The following is an 18,847-nucleotide window of genomic DNA, read 5'->3' on the forward strand; positions in this document are numbered from 1 at the left end:
AGGAGTGGGTGAGCTCCTGGAGAGCAAGCGCCCTCATCAGGGCCAGCGGGCTCAGAGCGGAGTCAGAGGGAAACGGCCCGAAGCAGGTCGCCGGGGCCCCCAGCCGCCCCGGGCCTCACCAGCTTGGGCAGGCCCCTCCTGGAGAAGACGCGGCGAGGGCAGCAGAGGTGCAGGTGGCCGGAGCACCAGCCCCGCATGTTGAACCACTCCACAGTGCGGGCCGGTGCAGGCCCGTCCTCCCGGTGCAGCAGGACCAGCTGCTTCTGGGCGCGCGCAGCCGAGGTCTCCAGCATCCGCTCCAGCTGAGGGAGAGCGGAGCCCCGCGTCAGGCAGCCCAGCAGAGGCCGCAGGCTGGAGCAGGACAGAGCCGAAGGCCAGCACGGGGCTGTCCACAGAGGTCCCACGCTGGATGCCGCCTCACCCCCCAGCCCAACACAGGTCTTGGCCTTGGCGGGTGGTACCCTGGTTCTGAAGACCGAGCCAGCTGTGGTGTGCTTGGCCCTTCCTCTGTGAAGCTGTGACCCAGGGGGTGCGGGGCTGGGTGCGGGGGCATGAGGGAGCTCCGGGGGCCTGCAGGAAGGGGGGCGGCGCACACGCCACACCTTCTTCTGCAAACACTCCCCCACAAGGGAGCATCACTCGTGGTAAGAACAGGAACCCACATCGGAGATGACGAGTCTGTAGCTGTCCCAGGACCGGGCTGGAAGCGTGAAATGAGAACAGACGACGGGGCAGAGGAAGGAGGGGGGGAACGCAAAGCAAAGAGACAACGAGACTCCACTTCGCACCCAGGAAGCTGGGAACACAGGGGGCTGACAGTGCAGAGCAGGGAGCCCCAGGCCTCGCCCACATCCCACGCACAACAGGAGTGCAGTCTGGCAGCGCTCTGAACCTGAAGACACACAGCCTCTGCCGCCCGGCAGCAATTCCAGGTGATGCCCTGAAGATACCCCTGCACACGCGTGTAGTGAAGTAACTTCACAGTCCGTTGGCTGAGAAGAGACAGATGGTGGGGCATTCACAAATAGAAACTAAACAGCCATAAGACGAGTGAAACAATATGGATAAAATTCAAAAGTGTAAGTGTTGAGGAAAAAGGAAATTTCAAGATGGTATAAACTAGAACACTATTTATATAAAAAAAAACCCGTGCCATATACACACATAGTAAAAATCTGAAACACGGACAGAGGCTCTGACTTTACACGAGCCTCTGCCTTGTAAAGTGGCCACTGGCCACTTCGGGGTACCTGCCTGCCTCTGCTAAAACAACCGTCATAGGTAAACACGGCAAAATGTTTCCAAAATGTGTAGAGCAAATACCTGGGTGAATGCTCTTATTAGCCATCCCTTCCTGAGTTGTTGAAATACTTCATTCAGAGGAAAAGAGAGAAACAAGGGGTCTGAGAAGAGAGTGGGGGCCCCCTCCCACCAAGACCTGCCCAGCCTGTAGCCCTCTGACCACGCCCACTGCCTGGTCCAACCCAGCAGCCGGCCCGGCCCGCCCCCCCCCAATCCCTGGCCATGAACCCCACCTGCTGAGGCCCCACCGCCCACGGCCCCACTCCCGCAGGCCGGCTCACCTCGCCCACCGTGGGCTCTTGCTCGCCCAGGCCCACGATAAGGATGCAGTCGGCCTGCCGGATACAGCGCTGGGTCCAGGGTGTGAGCGTGTTGTCCGCCTGGTAGAGCACGATCCAGTGGATGTCCTCCTGCTGCCCCAGCCAGCTGGACAGCCGGTACTCGTGGATACTGGGAGGCACGAACAGAGGGCTGCAGACGCCAGGGCGCATTTCGAGGCCGGGCTGGGACCCACTGAGGGCAGGAAGCCAGGCTCGGCCAGGCTGCTCCGACGTGGAGGCCGGCGTGCCTGTCCACAGCAGCAGAGCCAAGGCGCTGTTTTGTGTTGGCGCCGGTCAGCAGCAGGGCAGGGCCTGAACGCACAACCACCAAATACAGAAAACTGTGCTGGCAGCTCACGCTGGAGGACAAGCAAGGCCCTGCCTTCTCCTGGAGTTTGCTCTTCTGGAAAGCAATGAGCCTTTCAGCACTCAGGAGGAAGTGCCTGTGGCCCTGAAGGAGGCCCTCTGGGCAGGCGAGGCTGCAGGGGTGCCGGTGGAAGGGCTGCACCCAGTACAGGGAGGGGCGGCCTCTCTGACCTCAGTCTCCTCCTCTACACACGAAGGGGCTGGATCTCTGCAGCACCGAGGCTGTGTGTGCACGGGGGCAGGGAAGCACGAGCTTGTAAAGTGCAAGATTAGACAGCTTCCCGAACCCAAGGCAGCCCGGCTGGCTGGGCTCCAGTCAGGTGCGGCTCACCAGCGTCCAGATGCACACGTTTCCACGTTTCGTGTCTCTGGGATCAGCGTGCTTCCTCCAGCTACAGAGTCTCAGAGCTGCCATCCACACAGACACAGTTGCTCTCAGCCAGGAGGGCCAGCGCCAGAATATGCGAGAGGGCCGCCAGGGGCAGGGACAAAAGCTGAGAGGCCAGCGGCCCTCAGTGTCAGGAAGGCTGCTGGACCGCCCCGAGGATGCGGAAGTCCTGCTGCTGCAGGAAAAGCCGGGGCCTTCCCCATGGCTTCCTTCTTACACCCGCACTTACACCTGAGCTTCCCTGGGGGCCTGTGATCAGAAGGCGAGAGACAAGGAATCACCGCCGTGTGTTTAACCGGCAGCATCTGCTTTCCTGGAGGCACAAGCGTAAGGGTGCGTCTCACAGGGCGGTGCTCTGAGATGCAGCTGGACTGGCCTGTGCGTCTGTGCAGCTCTGACTCAAGTGGCAGAAGCCGGTTGATGCGCGAAAGCAACTCCTCTGGGGGCTCGGGGCAAAGGGCGCTGGTCCCCCGGGGGCTGCAGTCCTGCTCTGGGGGTCAGGCCAGGTCGGGCCAGGCCGGGAAGAGCTTCAGGCTCGAGTTGGTCACCCCGCATGGGTCTGACAGAGAGAGGGAGTCCTCTCGGGGCTGATGCCTCACGTGCCTGCGAGGGCGGGCACTCCTGGGCGCTGCAGTGGCTCACCCCGTCCACCTCTTGGACATCTAGGATGAGGCGGGATGGGCAGGCCATGTCTGGCTGCAGGAACACTGAGGAGCCCAGCCTGAGGTCCTCAGGGGACCCCAGGCTGGGCTCTATCTGGCCCTCAGTGCACGTCTCCTGCTCTGGGCCCGGCTGCCTGGACTCGGAGGGTTCTGAGGAGGCCCTCGGGAAAGCGTGGAGCCCCCCAGAGGCGGTGCCCTGGGCTCTCAAGGTGCGGGCTGCAGCCCCAGCCAGTCAGGAATGTGGTGACCAGCCCCGTCCCTGGGAGGGTCTGCTTAGGGCCCAGGTCACGGGCGGGTCCAGGGCAGTGCGTGGACACGGGGTGACTCCTAGGCACTTATGTGTCGGCTCTGCTGGGCACGGCTGCTGCTCCAGGACAGATCTGGCCTGGACAGTCACTGCCAGCCTGGCTGTCACACGGCCTCTCTCGCAAACTCTGGAAGCCAGAGGAAGTGGACACCTTCACAGGCGGAAGAAAAGGACCACTGGCCTAGATCCTCACTCTAAAAACACCCTCCACAAATGTGGTCACCTGGCTGTCAGCAAAAGAGCACTGCGGGGCAGAGTCCAGTCCTTCTAAGTGAGGGCTCTGGGTCAGCTGAAGGGCCTATAGAAAAATGAATCCCGACTCTACCTCATCACCAAAATCAATCTCCAATGAATTGTGAACTTGAAAGGTAAAACCATAAAGTTTTTAGAAGAACCTCTTCATGATTTGGGGGCAGGATGAAATTTCTTCAATAAAACACAAAAAGCAGTAACAATATAGGAAAAAATTGATAAATAAATTGGTCTATATTAGAATTAACAACTTACGTTTGTCAAAAGATATCATTAAAAGAATAAAAAAAACAAGCCACAGAGGGAAAGATATCTGCAGCACTTTCATCCAATAAAGCGACTGTATCCAGATTGCCCATCAACAAGGAAAAGATAACAAACCAATAAAAAGGGTGGGCAACATGACAGGCACTTGCAAAAGAAGGTATCTCAATGGCCAGTAAACAAACAAACTTCTTAGTTGTTGGGAAATGCAAATTCAGGCCCAAACAAGATACCACTGCACACTCACCAAAATGCACAAAGAGGAAAGGCCACCCGCCCAGCTGCAGAACACTCACTCTTCCCTTTCTCCAGGACAGACTATATGTTAGGTCACAAGACAAGTCCTAAAGAACTTTAAAGACTGGATTTACAGGGACTTCCCTGGTGGTCCAGTGGTTAAGACTTCTCCTTCCAATGCAGGCGATGTGGGTTCGATCCCTGGTCAGGGAGACGAGATCCCACATGTCTCGGGGCCAAAAAACCAAAACCATAAAACAGAAGCAATATTGTAACAAATTCAATAAAGACTTAAAAAAAACACAAAAAGACTGGATTTACAGATGTAGAGAACAAACATATGGATACCAAGGCGGGGGTGAGGGGTTGGGATGAATTGGGAGATTGGGATTGATATATATACACTATCGATACTGTGTATAAAATAGATAACTGGGACTTCCTTGATGGCACAGTGGTTAGATTCTGTGGTTAAGACTCCGCACTCCCAATGCAGGGGGCCTGAGTTCAATCCCTGGTCAGGAAACTAGATCCCACATGCACACCACAACTAAGGAGCCCTTGAGCCGCAACTAGGGAGCCCGCCTGCCACAACTAAGATCCGGCGCAACCAAATTAAAATATAATTAATTAAAAAAAAAAAAAGAAATGAGAGAAAATGGAATCTTTCTTAAAAAATAAAATAAAATAAAATAGATAACTAATGAGAACCTACTGCATAGCACAGGGAACTCCATTCAGTGCTCTGTGGTGACCTAAATGGGAAGGAAATCCAAAAAAGAGGGGATATATGTATATGTAAAGCTGATTCACTTTGCTGTACGGTAGAAACTAAAACACAACATTGTAAAGCACTATGCTCCAATAAAAAATTTTTTAAAAATTGGATTTACACAAAGCATTTTTTCTGATCACAATGGTATGAAACTGGAAAATTCAAAAATATATGGAAATTAAACAACACACGCATAAACAACCAATGGGTCAAAGAAATCACAAGAGAAATGAGAAAATATCTTGAGAGAAATGAAAACAGAAATAACAACATTCCTGGATGTACTGCACACAGCGAAAGCATAGCTAGGAGGGAAGTTTACAGCTACACATGCCTCCTTTGAGGAAGAAGAAAGATCTCTGATCAACAACCGGCTTTGTACCTTAAGTAACTGGAAAAAGAATCTCAAACTAAACACAGAGCTAGCAGAAGTAAGGAAATAATAAAGATCAGAACAGAGATAAATAAAATAGAGAATAGGAAAACAGAGAAAATCAATGAAACCAATAGTTGGTTCTTTGAAAGAATCAATAAAATTGGCAAACCTTTAGCTAGAGGAATAAAGAAAAAAAGAGAAAAGACTCAAATTCCTAAACGCAGAAATGACATTGGGACATGAGCTATTTTACAGAAATAAAAAGCAATACAAGAGAGTGCAGTGAGCAATTGCATACTAACAAACTGGATCATCTGGATGAAATGGACAAATTCCTAGAAACCCACAACCTACCATGACTGAAGCATGAAGAAACAGGAAATCTGAATAGACCTAAAACCAGTAAGAAAACTGGACCAGTTTAAAAAAAAAAAAAAAAAAAAGCCCTGCATGAGGTGGCTTCACTAGGGAATTTTACCAAATATTTAAAGAAAAATTAACACCAATCCTCCTCGAACTCTTCCAAAAATATTGACTCGGAGGGAACACTTCCTAACTCATTCCATGGGGCCAGCACCGCCCCGCCCCACCAGTACCGAAGTCTCCGTGGGACCAAGATGCCAGGAGAAACTACCGAAGAGCCTTCGACATTGCAAAATCCTCAGGAAAGAGGAGCTGACCAAACTCAGCAGGGTATTAAGAGGATTACATACCACACCAAGTGGGATTTATTCCTGGAATGCAAGAATGACTCAGCATATGAATATCAATCAATGTAATAAATCACATTAACAGAACAAAAGGGGGGAAGTATGATCATCTCAATTGATGCAGAAAAAGCACTGACAAAATTCAACATCTTTTTATGATATAAACACTCAACAAATTATGAATAGAAAGAAACCTCCTCAACATATTGAAGGCCATACATGAAGAACTGACCGCTAACATCCTACTTGAAGGCGAAGGACGGAAAGCTTCCCCCTAAGATCAGGAACGAGGCAGGATGCCTGCTTTCACTTAACATTGCTAGGATGTCAGTGCCACCCAAAGCCACCAACAGTTCAGTGCAATCCCTGTCAAGATCCCCAGTTCCTCGAAGAAATAGAAATGCGCACGGACACATGTGAGTGTCACATCAGCGCACCGCACAGACGCTAACTCCCTGGTCTGGGACAGCGGGTGGTGTGTGGCTCTCGCTTCACTATGTTTACAACTTCCTGTGAATCTGTCATTATTTCAAAATAAAAGGTTTTTAAAAAAAAAAAAAAAAAAAGGGAATAAGCTTTTATGAATCAACACATCTCCACTGTGCAACTGCAGATCTTTTGGGTGTGCCCTGGACAGTCTGACCAACGTCACTGAAAAATGTATGATGTTTTCTACATCCAGAATATTTGTTATAAAACAAAGACCAAGACTAATAGAAATTAATGCTTTCTGTGATTTAAATTTTCCCTTGGAGAATAACTTTTACATATTAAATATTTATAGTAGTATCTTCAATTTTATAAATCATTTTCATTTGACATTTATTTAACGCCTTCTGTTATCAAGTGTCTGTTTCAGGTAGAGCACGTTTTCGCCATAATAAGATACATACTCTTGTCACAATGTATTGTTCCATAATAGTAATGTAACATTCACTGCACCTATTGTTATATCATTTTTGAAGACACCCCTGAAAGCTTTAGGATAGCCCTATCTCAGAAAATTGACTTATTGTCTCTTACTATGGTCGCTCACAATTATATAAAAACATATACATAAAGTGTTAAGAATATGGAATACTTTATGATTTGGGGAATTCCTAAGAGTTCTCAGGAATTTCAGTTTCTTATTCTTGAGCCCCCAAACTTAACAGCCGTGCAACTTGGAAACATGACCGAAGCTGCCTGACCCCAGCTGCGGGTGTTCTCCACGTGGTCAGTCAGCTCCCCCAGCCACTGCGGTGTTCCCTCCGAGTAGTGCAGCAGCTGTATGCACCCAGCCCAGGCTCACACCCCAGGATGGGCTCCCACTGGCGGGGGGCGGTGCAGGGGTCTCTGCGCCCCTGGAGGCCCCAGAGTTCAGCTGGGAGGAGCAGTGCGGTGTGACTCACACCAGCTCCTGTGAGATAGGGTTTGCCCATCAAGACTGTCCAGAGGCGCCCGTCTCACTGACAGTCCTCTCCCCACCACTGCACCCCTCTCCACCCCCTGCCCAGGGTTTAGCCTTGCGGAGAACACTAAGTGCTCTTTCAGGAGAACCTGGAAGGATGAGAGGCAGGAGGAGGAGGGGGCCAGCCGGACCTCAGGTGCCTTTGGGCAGGGCTTACCGGCGGCGCTGAGGGCGTGCTTGAGCTCCAGGGTGAAGGCGGTGAGGGGCACACCCTCTGACACGGGCATGACGGCCGCCGTGGAGAGGTTGCTGGCAGGGTTCCCCGAGTCCCACTTGCTGCCTACAGCATGTAGCCCGAACTGGTGACCTGCAGAGCACAGGGGCGCGCGCTGGCCCGAGGAATCGGGCTGCCACGGGCACAGTCTCAGTGTCCCTGGGTGTTTCGAGGTGACAGCACGGCACACGAGGCCTGGGCAGGAGGAACAGGCACGAGGGTCTGCCCCTAGTCCCCACAACCAGAGCCCCGCCTTTCCCGCTGAAATGATCAACCACACTGTGGCGCCCTTGCGTTTCCACACCAGGACTGGGCCCGCTGAAGGGGACACAGCCGCACAGACGCAGAGAAGGCCGTGAGGCCCAGAGAAAACGCGGAGAGTTGAAAGGAGTGGCCAGGGGAGGGCCCATCCTCTGACCTGCCCCCCTTCCTGGAGTTCTCCACTGACCGCTCCAGAGACAGTAAACAGCCTGAGGCTTAGGAGATCGACATCCTTCTACCACCTCGTCTGCGTGGGGTTTCCAGACCCCGGGGTGAGGCACAAAACAACCCAGGGTTGGTCAGGGCTGGGTCCTGGGGTGCCTGTCCCCGAGGCCACAGGCTTCCCCTTCTCTAGACGAGGCCAGGAAGCCCACAGCAGCAGGGACGGAGGCAGCGGGCACGTGGGCCCACGAGCTCATCGGCCTCCGTCCGAGCGTCCCCGGCTGAAGTTCATTCCCAACACAAAGTTACTGCTTGGCAAGTGGCATCTCCTGTTTTCATGGAGGTGGCTGAAAGGGCAGCCTCACCCCTCCTGCTGCCCACGTCCCAGCCAGACCCCCGTCTTCTGGGGCCCCAACACATCGAAGGCTCTCTTCCTGGCTCCCCTGGCCGGCCGCTGTGCCAGCCCAGCTCCTGCACAGACGCTCCGACCGGGAAGGGCACGGCCAGGTGCCAGGTGCAGGCACCGGCCATGCAGGAAGGTCCAGCTCCGCCAAAAGGGCATCCATTTCTGACTCTGCTGGTCTCGTCCCTGGGGAGGAGCGGTGGGTCCTGAGGCATGGAGCGTGGGTCCCTGCAAGGCCTGACCCAGAAGCCAGAGCGGGGGCTGCAGAAGGCAGAGAGAGGGGCCCCTAAGAGCTAACCTGGGGGCAGGGAAAGAAAGTGAGGGCTCTGAGCCAGCTGGCAGCTGCATGCAAGGCAGCAGGGGGCCCCTTTTCACCGGTTTTCTGGCAGCTTCTCTGTGGGGAATCCCCTTCCTCTCGCTCTTTCCCAGTGACCTCTGACGTTAGAACCCTCCGTCTGAGGTAGAACCAGAGGGGAATTCTACTGCCAGCTTCTGGTAGTTTTCTTTTAGCCTTTACGAAAGGCACGTGGGAGGTTCTGGTTCTGACCAGGAAGGAGGTGGAGCCGGCATATCGCACCTAACCGCTGCCACCAGTTACAAGGAGGCTCTGGACACAGTTCTCAGGAGACCCAGAGGGGCGTGGAGAGGAGGGCAGACGAGCTAGGACCTCAACTTGTGGGAAGACCATTCAACTAATGCTGCAAGGGTAGAAGTGCCACTGCCCTGTCCCACCTACAGCCAAGCAGGGTCCATCCCTCCTCCTCTGCACTGGGTGCTGCCTCCAGGGAGGCTTTCCAGGGCGCCAAGTTCCTGCATGGGGCTATAGACACAGTGCGGTGGAGCCCCCAACTCTCCATCCCCTGCACTAGAGAGGGGAGATGGAGAAGGGAGTCCTCTAGATCTAGTATGAAGTCCTGGCTTCACCCCCAAGCAGCCCATGCATGAAACTGGCCAGGATCGCACAGCAGAGGCTCTGAGAACAGAATCCAGTGTGGCATAGCAGCCAGGCTTTACACTGGCTCTGGGTAGCACACAAGCACAGCAGACCAGAGCAATACTGCAAAGGCCTTGAGAATTAAGTTAACATTCAAACACAGCCCAGGGAAGAGGGCCAGGACATGCTCTGTGAAGGCAAGGATGTCCTCTCTCACAACTCCTTTTCAACATTATACTGGAAGTCCTAGCTAATGTTATGATAAGACAAGAAAAAGAAATAAAAAGCATAAGGATTGGTAAGGAAGAAATAAAACTGTCTTTGTTCATGGATGACATGATCGTCTACAGAGAAAAATCCAAAAGGATCAACAACAACAAAAAAGTCTTAGAACCAATAAGCAATGTTAGCAAGGTTACAGGATGCAAGGTTAATATACAAAAGTCAATTGTTTTCCCATATACCAGCAATGAATAAGTGGCATTTGAGATTAGAAACACAATAACATTTATATTAGCACCCCTCAAAATGAAACACTTAAGTATAAATCTAACGAAATATGTACACGATCTCTATGAAGAAAACTATAAAACTCTGATGAAAGAAGTCAAAGAATAACTAAATTATTGGAGAAATATTCCACGTTTATAGGATAGGAAGACTCAATATTGTCATGATGTCAGTTCCTCCCAACTTGATCTATAGATTCAATGCCATCTCAATCAAAATTGCAGCAAGTTATTTTGTGGATATTGACAAACTGATTGTAAGGTTTATATGGAGAGGCAAAAGGCCCAGAATAGCCAACACAATACCAAAGGAGAAGAACAAAGTCGGAGGACTGAAACTACCCAACTACAAGACTTACTATAAAGCTACAGTTATCAAGACTGTGGGGGTATTGGAGAAATACTGACAAAGAGGTCAATGGAACAAAATATAGAACCCCTAAATAGATCCGCCAGTGTAGTCAACTGATCTTTGATACAGGAAGTAGTGTAGTCAACTGATCTTTGATAAGTAAGTGTAGTCAACTGATCTTTGATACAGGAAGGAAGGCAATAATTAAATGGAGAAAAGAAAGCCTTGTCGGGGCTTCCCTGGTGGCGCAGTGGTTGAGAATCTGCCTGCCAATGCAGGGGACACGGGTTCGAGCCCTGGTCTGAGAGGATCCCACATGCCGCGGAGCAACTAGGCCCGTGAGCCACAATTACTGAGCCTGCGCGTCTGGAGCCTGTGCTCCGCAACAAGAGAGGTCGTGATGATGAGAGGCCTGTGCACTGTGATGAAGAGTGGCCCCCACTTGCCACAACTAGAGAAAGCCCTCACCCAGAAACGAAGACCCAACACAGCCATAAATAAATAAATAAATAAATAAATAAATAAATAAACCCAAAGTTTAAAAAAAAAAAACAAGAAAGCCTTGTCAACAAGTGGTATTGGAACAATTGGACATACACATGCAAAAAATTAATCCAGACACAGACCTTATACCCTTCAAAAAAATTAACTCAAAAAGGATCGCAGGGCTTCCCTGGTGGCACAGTGGTTAAGAATCTGCCTGCCAATGCAGGGAACACGGGTTCGAGCCCTGGTCTGGGAAGATCCCACATGCCGCGGAGCAACAAAGCCCATGCGCCACAACTACTGAGCCTGCGCTCTAGAGCCCGAGAGCCAAAACTACTGAGCCCATGTGCTGCAACTACTGGGTCTTTATTGCCATGCATGGGCTTTCTCTAGTTGTGGTGAGCGGGGGCTACTCTTTGTTGCAGTGCGCATGCTTCTCATCGCGGTGGCTTCTCTTGTTGTGGAGCATGGGCTCTAGGCGCGCAGGCTCAGTAGTTGTGGCTCACGGGCCTCGTTGCTCCGCGGCATGTGGGATCCTCCCAGACCAGGGCTCGAACCCGTGTCCCCTGCATTGGCAGGCAGATTCTAAACCACTGTGCCACCAGGGAAGCCCCTCGCAGCTTTATTCTTAATTGCCAAAATCTGGAAGGAACCAAGATGCTCTCCAGTAGGTGAATGGATAAATAAACTCTGCTCCCTCCAGACAATGGAATATTATTCAGCACTAAAAAGACATGAGCCATCAAACTATGAAAAGACAGGGAGGAAACAAATGCAAATTATTAAGTGAGAGAAGCCAATCTGAAAAGGCTGCAGACTACGTACGTAGTATGATTCCAACTCTATGACGTTCTGGAAAAGGCAGAACTATGGAGTCAGTATAAAGATCAGGAGTTGCCGGGGGCGGGGGGGAGGGAGGATGAACAGGAGAGCACAGGGGGTTTTAGGGCAGTGAAACTACTCTACGAACCTTCAATAGCAGATAACATGTCACTCTGCATTGTCCAAACCCACAGAACATACAGCACCAAGAGTGAGCCCCAAGGTAGACGACGGACTTTGGGTGATGATGGCGTGTCCAGGCAGGTCCCTCACTTGTCACAAGTGTCCCATCTGGTGGGGATGGTGATAACGGGGGAGGTGGTGCGTGTGGGAGGGGCAGGGGTAGATGGGGAATCTCCACATTCTTCTCCATTTTGCTGTGAACCGAAAACTGCTCTAAAAAATAAAGTCTTTAAAAAATTTTTTTAAATAGTGGGAAAAAAAATATTTCATGATACAGTTGAGGAAACGTGAACACTGGCTGGGTGGATTATGTCATGAGGCCTTTTCAACACTTGAATTGTGAGAATGATATTGTGGTTCTGTTTTGAAACAGGGCCCTTAACCTTTAGAGAAGGATGATGTGCAATGATACAGTGTTTGAAATTTTTCAGACAGAAAATAATTGGAGGAGGAGTTAGGAGTACAGTTGTAAAAAGACCAGCCGTGAGTGGATGATTATTGGCTGGGTGATAATAATGGGGGTTTGTAATGCTATTACCACTACCTTTTTACATGTTTAAAGCTTCACATAATGAATAAGAAGAGAAAAAATAGATAAATTCTTGATGAACCAATTATTGAATACAAAAAATAAAATAATAAAAATAAGTTTAAGATTATTAAAATGGGACTGAGAAAATGTCAACTAAAATAATCTGAAAATTTTATTGATGGATGAAATATAATATTATAAATAAAATTTTATGCATAACAGGAATTCTGAAGTCCAGCTTTGGGGCATCTGGTTGGCCCAGACTTCCGGCAAAAGCAAAGAGAAATCCTTTCTGTAGGAAGATAATGTCATCTTAGGTCTCATGTAATTTCTACAAATAAGCACTACATACAGCACACAGTTACCAAGGAAAACCAGGTCCAGCAAGAGACGAGACACCACAAGCAAGGACCAGAGGGAACAAAGGAAACAAAGGGACTCCAAGACAGGGACCTGACACAGGAACACGGGTGCACACTGGCAAGGCACATGAAAGCCAGGCTCGTGGCAGCAGATTCAAGAAGCAGGCATGCTAGAATGATTAAGTAGGAGAACCAAACTCAAGAATTCAATCCCACGTTTAACGGCAGACTAGACGCTGTTAAAAGAATTAGTGAACTTAAATAAAAACATGGATATTTCTATTTCTTTCAAGTGTAGAAAGACTTTTCTAATGGAAAATGAAGAAGAAAGGGTTAGACACGTAACGGATAAATGAGAACATATGCTCATTTGAGTCTCTGAAGAAGAGACGAAATGGACAGAGGCAATGTTTGAAGAGATAATGCCGATAATTTTCCAAAAGGGATTCAGAGACACAGACTGAAGAAGCCCACAGAGTCCCGTGCAAGATAAATAAAAAGAAACCCATGCCCAGTTCTGTCAAAGTGAAGCTGCAGGAATCCAAGAGAGCCTATCCTGACAGCAAAAAGAAGAGTTATGTTCGAAGGACGGACGAGGAGCACACCCGTCTCATTGGCGACCCTGGGGCCGGAGGTGGCGTACTGGCGCCCACAGGCAACCTGGAACTCAGCCCAGTGGGCTGGAGCCGTCCCGCAGGAGGAAGGCAAGCGGGGGAGGGGTCAGCGCACCAGCCCCCGCCTCTCTGTGCGAAAAGCAGCGGCGGCACCTGCCAGCTGGCTCGCGGCAGCATCAGGACCGCTGCGCTGCGGCCGGAGGTGTGTGAAGCCCCCAGCGTTGGCCCGAAGGCTGACCCAGTCGGGATGTTCTGTTGTGCCGCGTGTGCAGACGATGAAACCTTCATGAAACCCCCCCACTTCCTGCCCAGGGGGCCAGGAAAGGAGGATCCCACGAGCTGGGGGGCGTGGGGGGCACGCCTCCGACCCCTGTCCTCTAGGGCCCTAGCAGCGCAGCCCCAGCTGCAGAGCTTATGCTGCCCTGCGCGGGTGCCGAAAGTAACGCGAGAAACAGAGCCGAGGACCCAGATAGGCCAGGCTTCTGACAGAGACAGAGCGGACCGGGGGGGAAAGCTCGGACCTCCCAGTAACGATTCTGAGCCAGCCAGGTCCTCATGAGCAAAAATATATGTAATCCAAGTCCTTCCCTGCATCCTGCACAAAAATTAATTCCATCTGCATTAAAACCTAAGAAAGGTGAAGCAATAAAACTTTTAGACAACAATATAGAAAAAAATATTTATGAAGTCAAAGTAAGGAAATGTTTCTTAAACAAGGCACAAAAAACACTAACCATAAAGGACAAGACTGATGTTTACTGCGTTACAATTACAAACTTCTGTCCTGCAAAAAGACCACTCCGAAGGCAAAGAAGGCAAATCCTAGAGCAGGTGGTTGTGTTCAAGCCCCACAAAGCACAGGACTTTCATTCAGAAAGTATAAAGAAACCCTGCAAGTCTAAAGGGGAAAGACAGAAACGGGCGGAAGGCTCGAAGCGCCTCCCCCACCGAGGCCAAGCCAGTAAGATGTGAAAGAGACTCAGCCCCACTAACAGCCGAGGAAATCAAATTAAAACCAAAAGCCACGCCCACACCCCCATGCTCATCTAACATGGAAAAGCCCCAAAATTCGGACTGCTGGCACGGATGTGGGAGCACAGGAGCCCTCACCCACCAATCTGGAGAGGTTACAATGTGGGCGCCCGCAGGGACGCAGGCCCACGTGTGGGCTGGCGTGGGCGGAGCCTGCGGCCCAGGCAGCGCGTGGGCGTGAACGCAGAAGACACACAGGACGCGCCCCTCCTACACAGCGCACGGTCAGGTGCAGGGCGGCAGGGCGCTGGGAGCGAAAGGGGTTGTGGCGCGGAGCTGCTAACGGTCTAGTCCAGGACAAGGTGGCTTCACGCTCTTCTGTCTAGAAGGCATGTCTAGCAGGGCACTTTTAACCTTTCATTAGCATCCTGAGTGGTGTCCCACATCTGCAGAACACTCCCCTGTCCCCTGTGGCCACCTGGAGGAGGGCGAGGACCCCAGACCGCTGTGGGGAGAGGGTCTGTAGAGCACCAGCATTAGGATGCCGTCCTGAGCCCTGCCCGGCAGGCGCCGTGGCCACCCCTACCCTGGGACCCGCTGCGTGAAGGAAGCAGGTCTTGCGAGGACAAGGGTCTCGGGGCAGTCAGACGCCTCCCGCCACCCGCCTCAGCTCAGCCAGGGAGGAGGCAGGAGGGGCCACGCACGTCCAGCTTCATCAGCGTGAGCAGGTCCTTCCTGGCGGCTCTGAGGATGGCGTCTGTCTTCTCGCTGGCAACAGCCTCAGCCGCGTTACCGTCCGAGTGGAGGAGGACAGCCGGCGGGGTCTCTGCACCCACCAAGCTCTTCTTGGGCTTGAGAAGAGCACAGGCAGCGTGATCCGGAGCATGCGGGCGGCGCGGGCGGTCCGGCCAGCCTGGGACCCGACCGCACGCGGCCCAGCAGAGAACGCTAGCGCGAGGGGCGGGGGCGGCCGAGCGAAGGCCGGGGTCGGGGTGCTGCCTACCTCGCTGGCCACGCTGCCCCCGGGGCGCTCCCCTGCGTGCTGCGGGACCTGGGCGCCGTCACAGGCCACCCTCAGGTCTGAGTTGGCACCTGCTGTGCCCCCTGAGAATGGAGGGGAGACTCAGGACACCATGCGGCCGCCTGGGCACGCGGGGCCCTGCGCACACACCAGGGCCGGGCTGGCTGAGCACACAGGCCTGGTAGGCGACACTGGAGACAGACCAGCCTCGGGCACTCACAGAAAGCTGCTGTCACAACCACACAGACGTGCAAAGGATGGGAAGGCCCAGTTCCAGGCAAAAGCAGAGAGGAGTGAGGCGGGGCACTTCCCACAGGGCCAGCTGGAACCTGGGAGGCAGGAAGTCCAGACTATGGGTCTGCCTGTGGTTGGAGAGCGACTCTGCCTCATTACCGCCCTTCACGTGGCAAAAGAATGCAGTTTGTGCTCATGAAAAAGTAGAAGATGGGTTATTAACAGGAACTACAAAGACCAATCTCCACTAGTTTTTTAAAGGTTATGTCTCAGAGGAAAATACTTAAATCTGTATAGCTATTTTCTTATCATATTCATAAGATTTTGAAATGTTTAAAACAACGTAGCAGTTAACAATAACTATTTTTGTCCATCCTGAGAAACTGTGTATTCATAGTACTTTATTATAATATTATGTATACGCACATTAATATGCTATATATATTATTATATTACCATATTATTATTTTATTATTTATTACTAACAAGCCAAAGTATTATGATACCAATATCTATTTGAAAAATAAAACCCAACTACACTCCCTGTGATAAACACATGCATACGTTAAAAGTTGTACATTTCTGTATTATGCTACTGTTATAATCATACAGTCTATAAAACTTAAAATGTTGAGTATAATTAGCTGGTTTATTGAATTTGACCTGCGTTTGGTTGAACATGTGGATATGGAACCTGAGGACCCATTCAAGGGGCCGTCTGACTGTACTACACCCTTTTACACAAGGTACTTGAGTGTCTGTGGGTTTTGGTACCCACTAGAGGTTCTGGAACCAATCCCCCATGGATGCTGAGGGACGACTGAGTGTATCTCTGATTTTTGCCAAAACCATGTCCTGTAAGAGTGTATTATCTGTACAGACCAGAGGAAAGGTAAATCCGTCCCTGTATGAATGTTAACTGGATATATTCATGGAATTGGATAATTCATATTCAAATTTTGTTATATGTGGATTGCTACTATTTTCAGTTATCTGTTACTTATTTTACTTGAAAAAATTCAAATTTTATTTTATTTGAAAAATAAACATATTTTTTAATATGGTGGGTCAAATGGTTAGCCACACAGAAGAAATATATTTCGACCCTACTCAATTCAGACAAAAGATTCAATTCTAGACGAGTATGAAAGGTAAAACGTTAAATCTTACAGGCAGATTTCCTAAACACGACACAAAATGTATTAACCACAAAAAAAAATTTGATCAATTGGACTCTATTAGATTTAAAAATTTCTATTCATCAAAAGGCACCATTAAGAGAGTGAAAAGTGAGCAGAAAATATTTTTAATACATACATCCAACAAAGGACTCATATAGAGAATATCTAAAGAACTCCTATTAATCAATAAGAAAATGAAAGAGAAACTAAGAGAAAAATGGCCGAAAGACAATGCATTCCTATCCCAGTGGAGATGGAAGAGTCTCAGGTTCACGAGTTGTCAGGAAGATGGGTAACAGCCACAGCAAGGCACAGGGCACAGAGGGGCCAAATGAAAATGATGGACAATTGTATGGGCTGGGGAGCAAGACTTCCTGTGAGTGGCATGGCCTCTAAGCTTCATGGTCCATAAGCGGTGTGGCCGGCATGGCCTCTAAGTGGTGCGGCCTGTGAGCTGACTGTCTGACACATGAAGTCAGTGAGCACCTGGGTGGGGCTGAGAATCAAACTGTTAAAATTTAAATACAAACAACCACAAGCGGCAGGTGCCTCCACACTGGACTGCAGACTGGGGCGACCACTCAGTCCTACGAGGCTGATGACGGTATAGATCGGGACAGGCACGTGCAGGACCACCGGCAGCATCTCCCAGGCTAAACGCACATGCCCTCCGTCAACTCAGCAGTTCCAACAGGAACATATCCATCCATGTGCGTCCAAGAGACACACGAACACAGTTTGTTCACAGGAAAACAATGAACACTGGGCTTCCCTGGTGGCGCAGTGGTTAAGAATCCGCCTGCCAGTGCAGGGGACACGGGTTCGAGCCCTGGTCCAGGAAGACCCCACACGCCGCAGAGCAACGAAGCCCGTGCGCCACAACTACTGAGCCTGCACTCTACAGCCCGCGAGCCACAACTACTGAGCCCACGTGCCACAACTACTGAAGCCCGTGCGCCTAAAGCCCGTGCTCTGCAACAAGAGAAGCCACCGCAATGAGAAGCCCGTGCACCGCAACGAAGAGTAGCCCCTGCTCACCACAACTAGAGAAAGCCTGCGCACAGCAACGAAGACCCAATGCAGCCACAAATAAATATATAAATTAATTAATTAATTTTTTTAAAAAAGAAAACAATGTACAGCAGTGAGAATGGTGAGTGTTGCCCAGCCGGCAATTTGGAGGCCACAATACCAGGCTGAGCAGAAGCCAGACTCAAACCCAGGCTAATGGGTCAGAGGTCAGGGGAGGAGGGCAGCGCCAGGGGCACAGGGTTACAACCCGTATCACTGCTGACGGGAACTGCAGGGCCACCATCCAGGCTTTCTTTGTCTGGGTGCTGGTCCCACAGGTGAGCTTACTTTATGAAAATTCATCAAATGTCCCCCTGGGGCTTTTACATTCTATAAGCAGATTATACAACCATAAGCATTTAATGAAAATAAAAAATAACTTGCTATTAGTGAAGAAACAGGTAAATACACCAACAGAACACAAAGATTCCTAAAAAGTAGCTCCAAGTAATGAAACACCCAGAACAGGCAGATCCACAGACAAAAGCAGGTTGGTAGCAGCCAGGGGCTGGGGAGTGACGGCTGATGGGTCTGGGGTTTCTTTACTGGGTGATGAAAACGTGCTGGAATTAGACAGGGGGGCTGGTGCACAATTCCGTGAATATACTAAAAACCACTGAATGGTATACTTTAAAAGGGTGAACTCTGGGACTTCCCCGGCCGTCCAGTGGTTGGGACTCTGTGCTTCCAGTGCAGGGGGCACGGGTTTGTCCCCGATTGGGGAACGAAGATCCCGCAAGCCGCATGGCACGGCCAAAAATAAAAATAAAAGGGTGAATTTTATGGTATGTTAATTATATCTCAAAAAAGTTGTTACTAAAACAAACCCACGTAGATGCAGAAACTCGATACCTAATGAAGATGGTACCAGGAAAAGCAACAGGGAAGTGAAAGATTGTTTCCTGAATGGTGTGGGGTAAACTAGCCCTAGATGGAGTACGAAAAAGCCGAGTCTCTTACCTCGAGTACCAGGCAAGGGGGAGCCATGACGAAAGGCAGACTTCCACGTGGGAGTAAAACTGGAAAGCTACCAGACAAGAACCCAGAAGAATGTGTTTACGTCTGGGAAGAAGGAGGGAAAAAGTGAGACCCAGAACACAAACCGCAGGGCAACAACTGGTTTTC

The 18,847-nt window shown here is 50.5% G+C and overlaps 1 protein-coding gene across 1 annotated transcript in view; it reads right to left on the bottom strand.

The window, feature by feature from the left end:
- PNPLA7 (patatin like phospholipase domain containing 7) overlaps positions 1–18,847 on the bottom strand; it is a 54,128-nt gene that overhangs the window by 12,694 nt on the left and 22,587 nt on the right. Inside the window, 4 exon segments of the mRNA XM_057548751.1 lie at positions 120–302; positions 1,584–1,752; positions 1,871–1,934; positions 7,567–7,716. Coding sequence (XP_057404734.1) covers positions 120–302; positions 1,584–1,752; positions 1,871–1,934; positions 7,567–7,716 — 566 coding nt within the window.

The sequence above is a fragment of the Balaenoptera acutorostrata genome, chromosome 6 (assembly GCF_949987535.1).
Source record: "Balaenoptera acutorostrata chromosome 6, mBalAcu1.1, whole genome shotgun sequence".
In the NCBI taxonomy this organism is placed as follows: Eukaryota; Metazoa; Chordata; class Mammalia; order Artiodactyla; family Balaenopteridae; genus Balaenoptera; species Balaenoptera acutorostrata.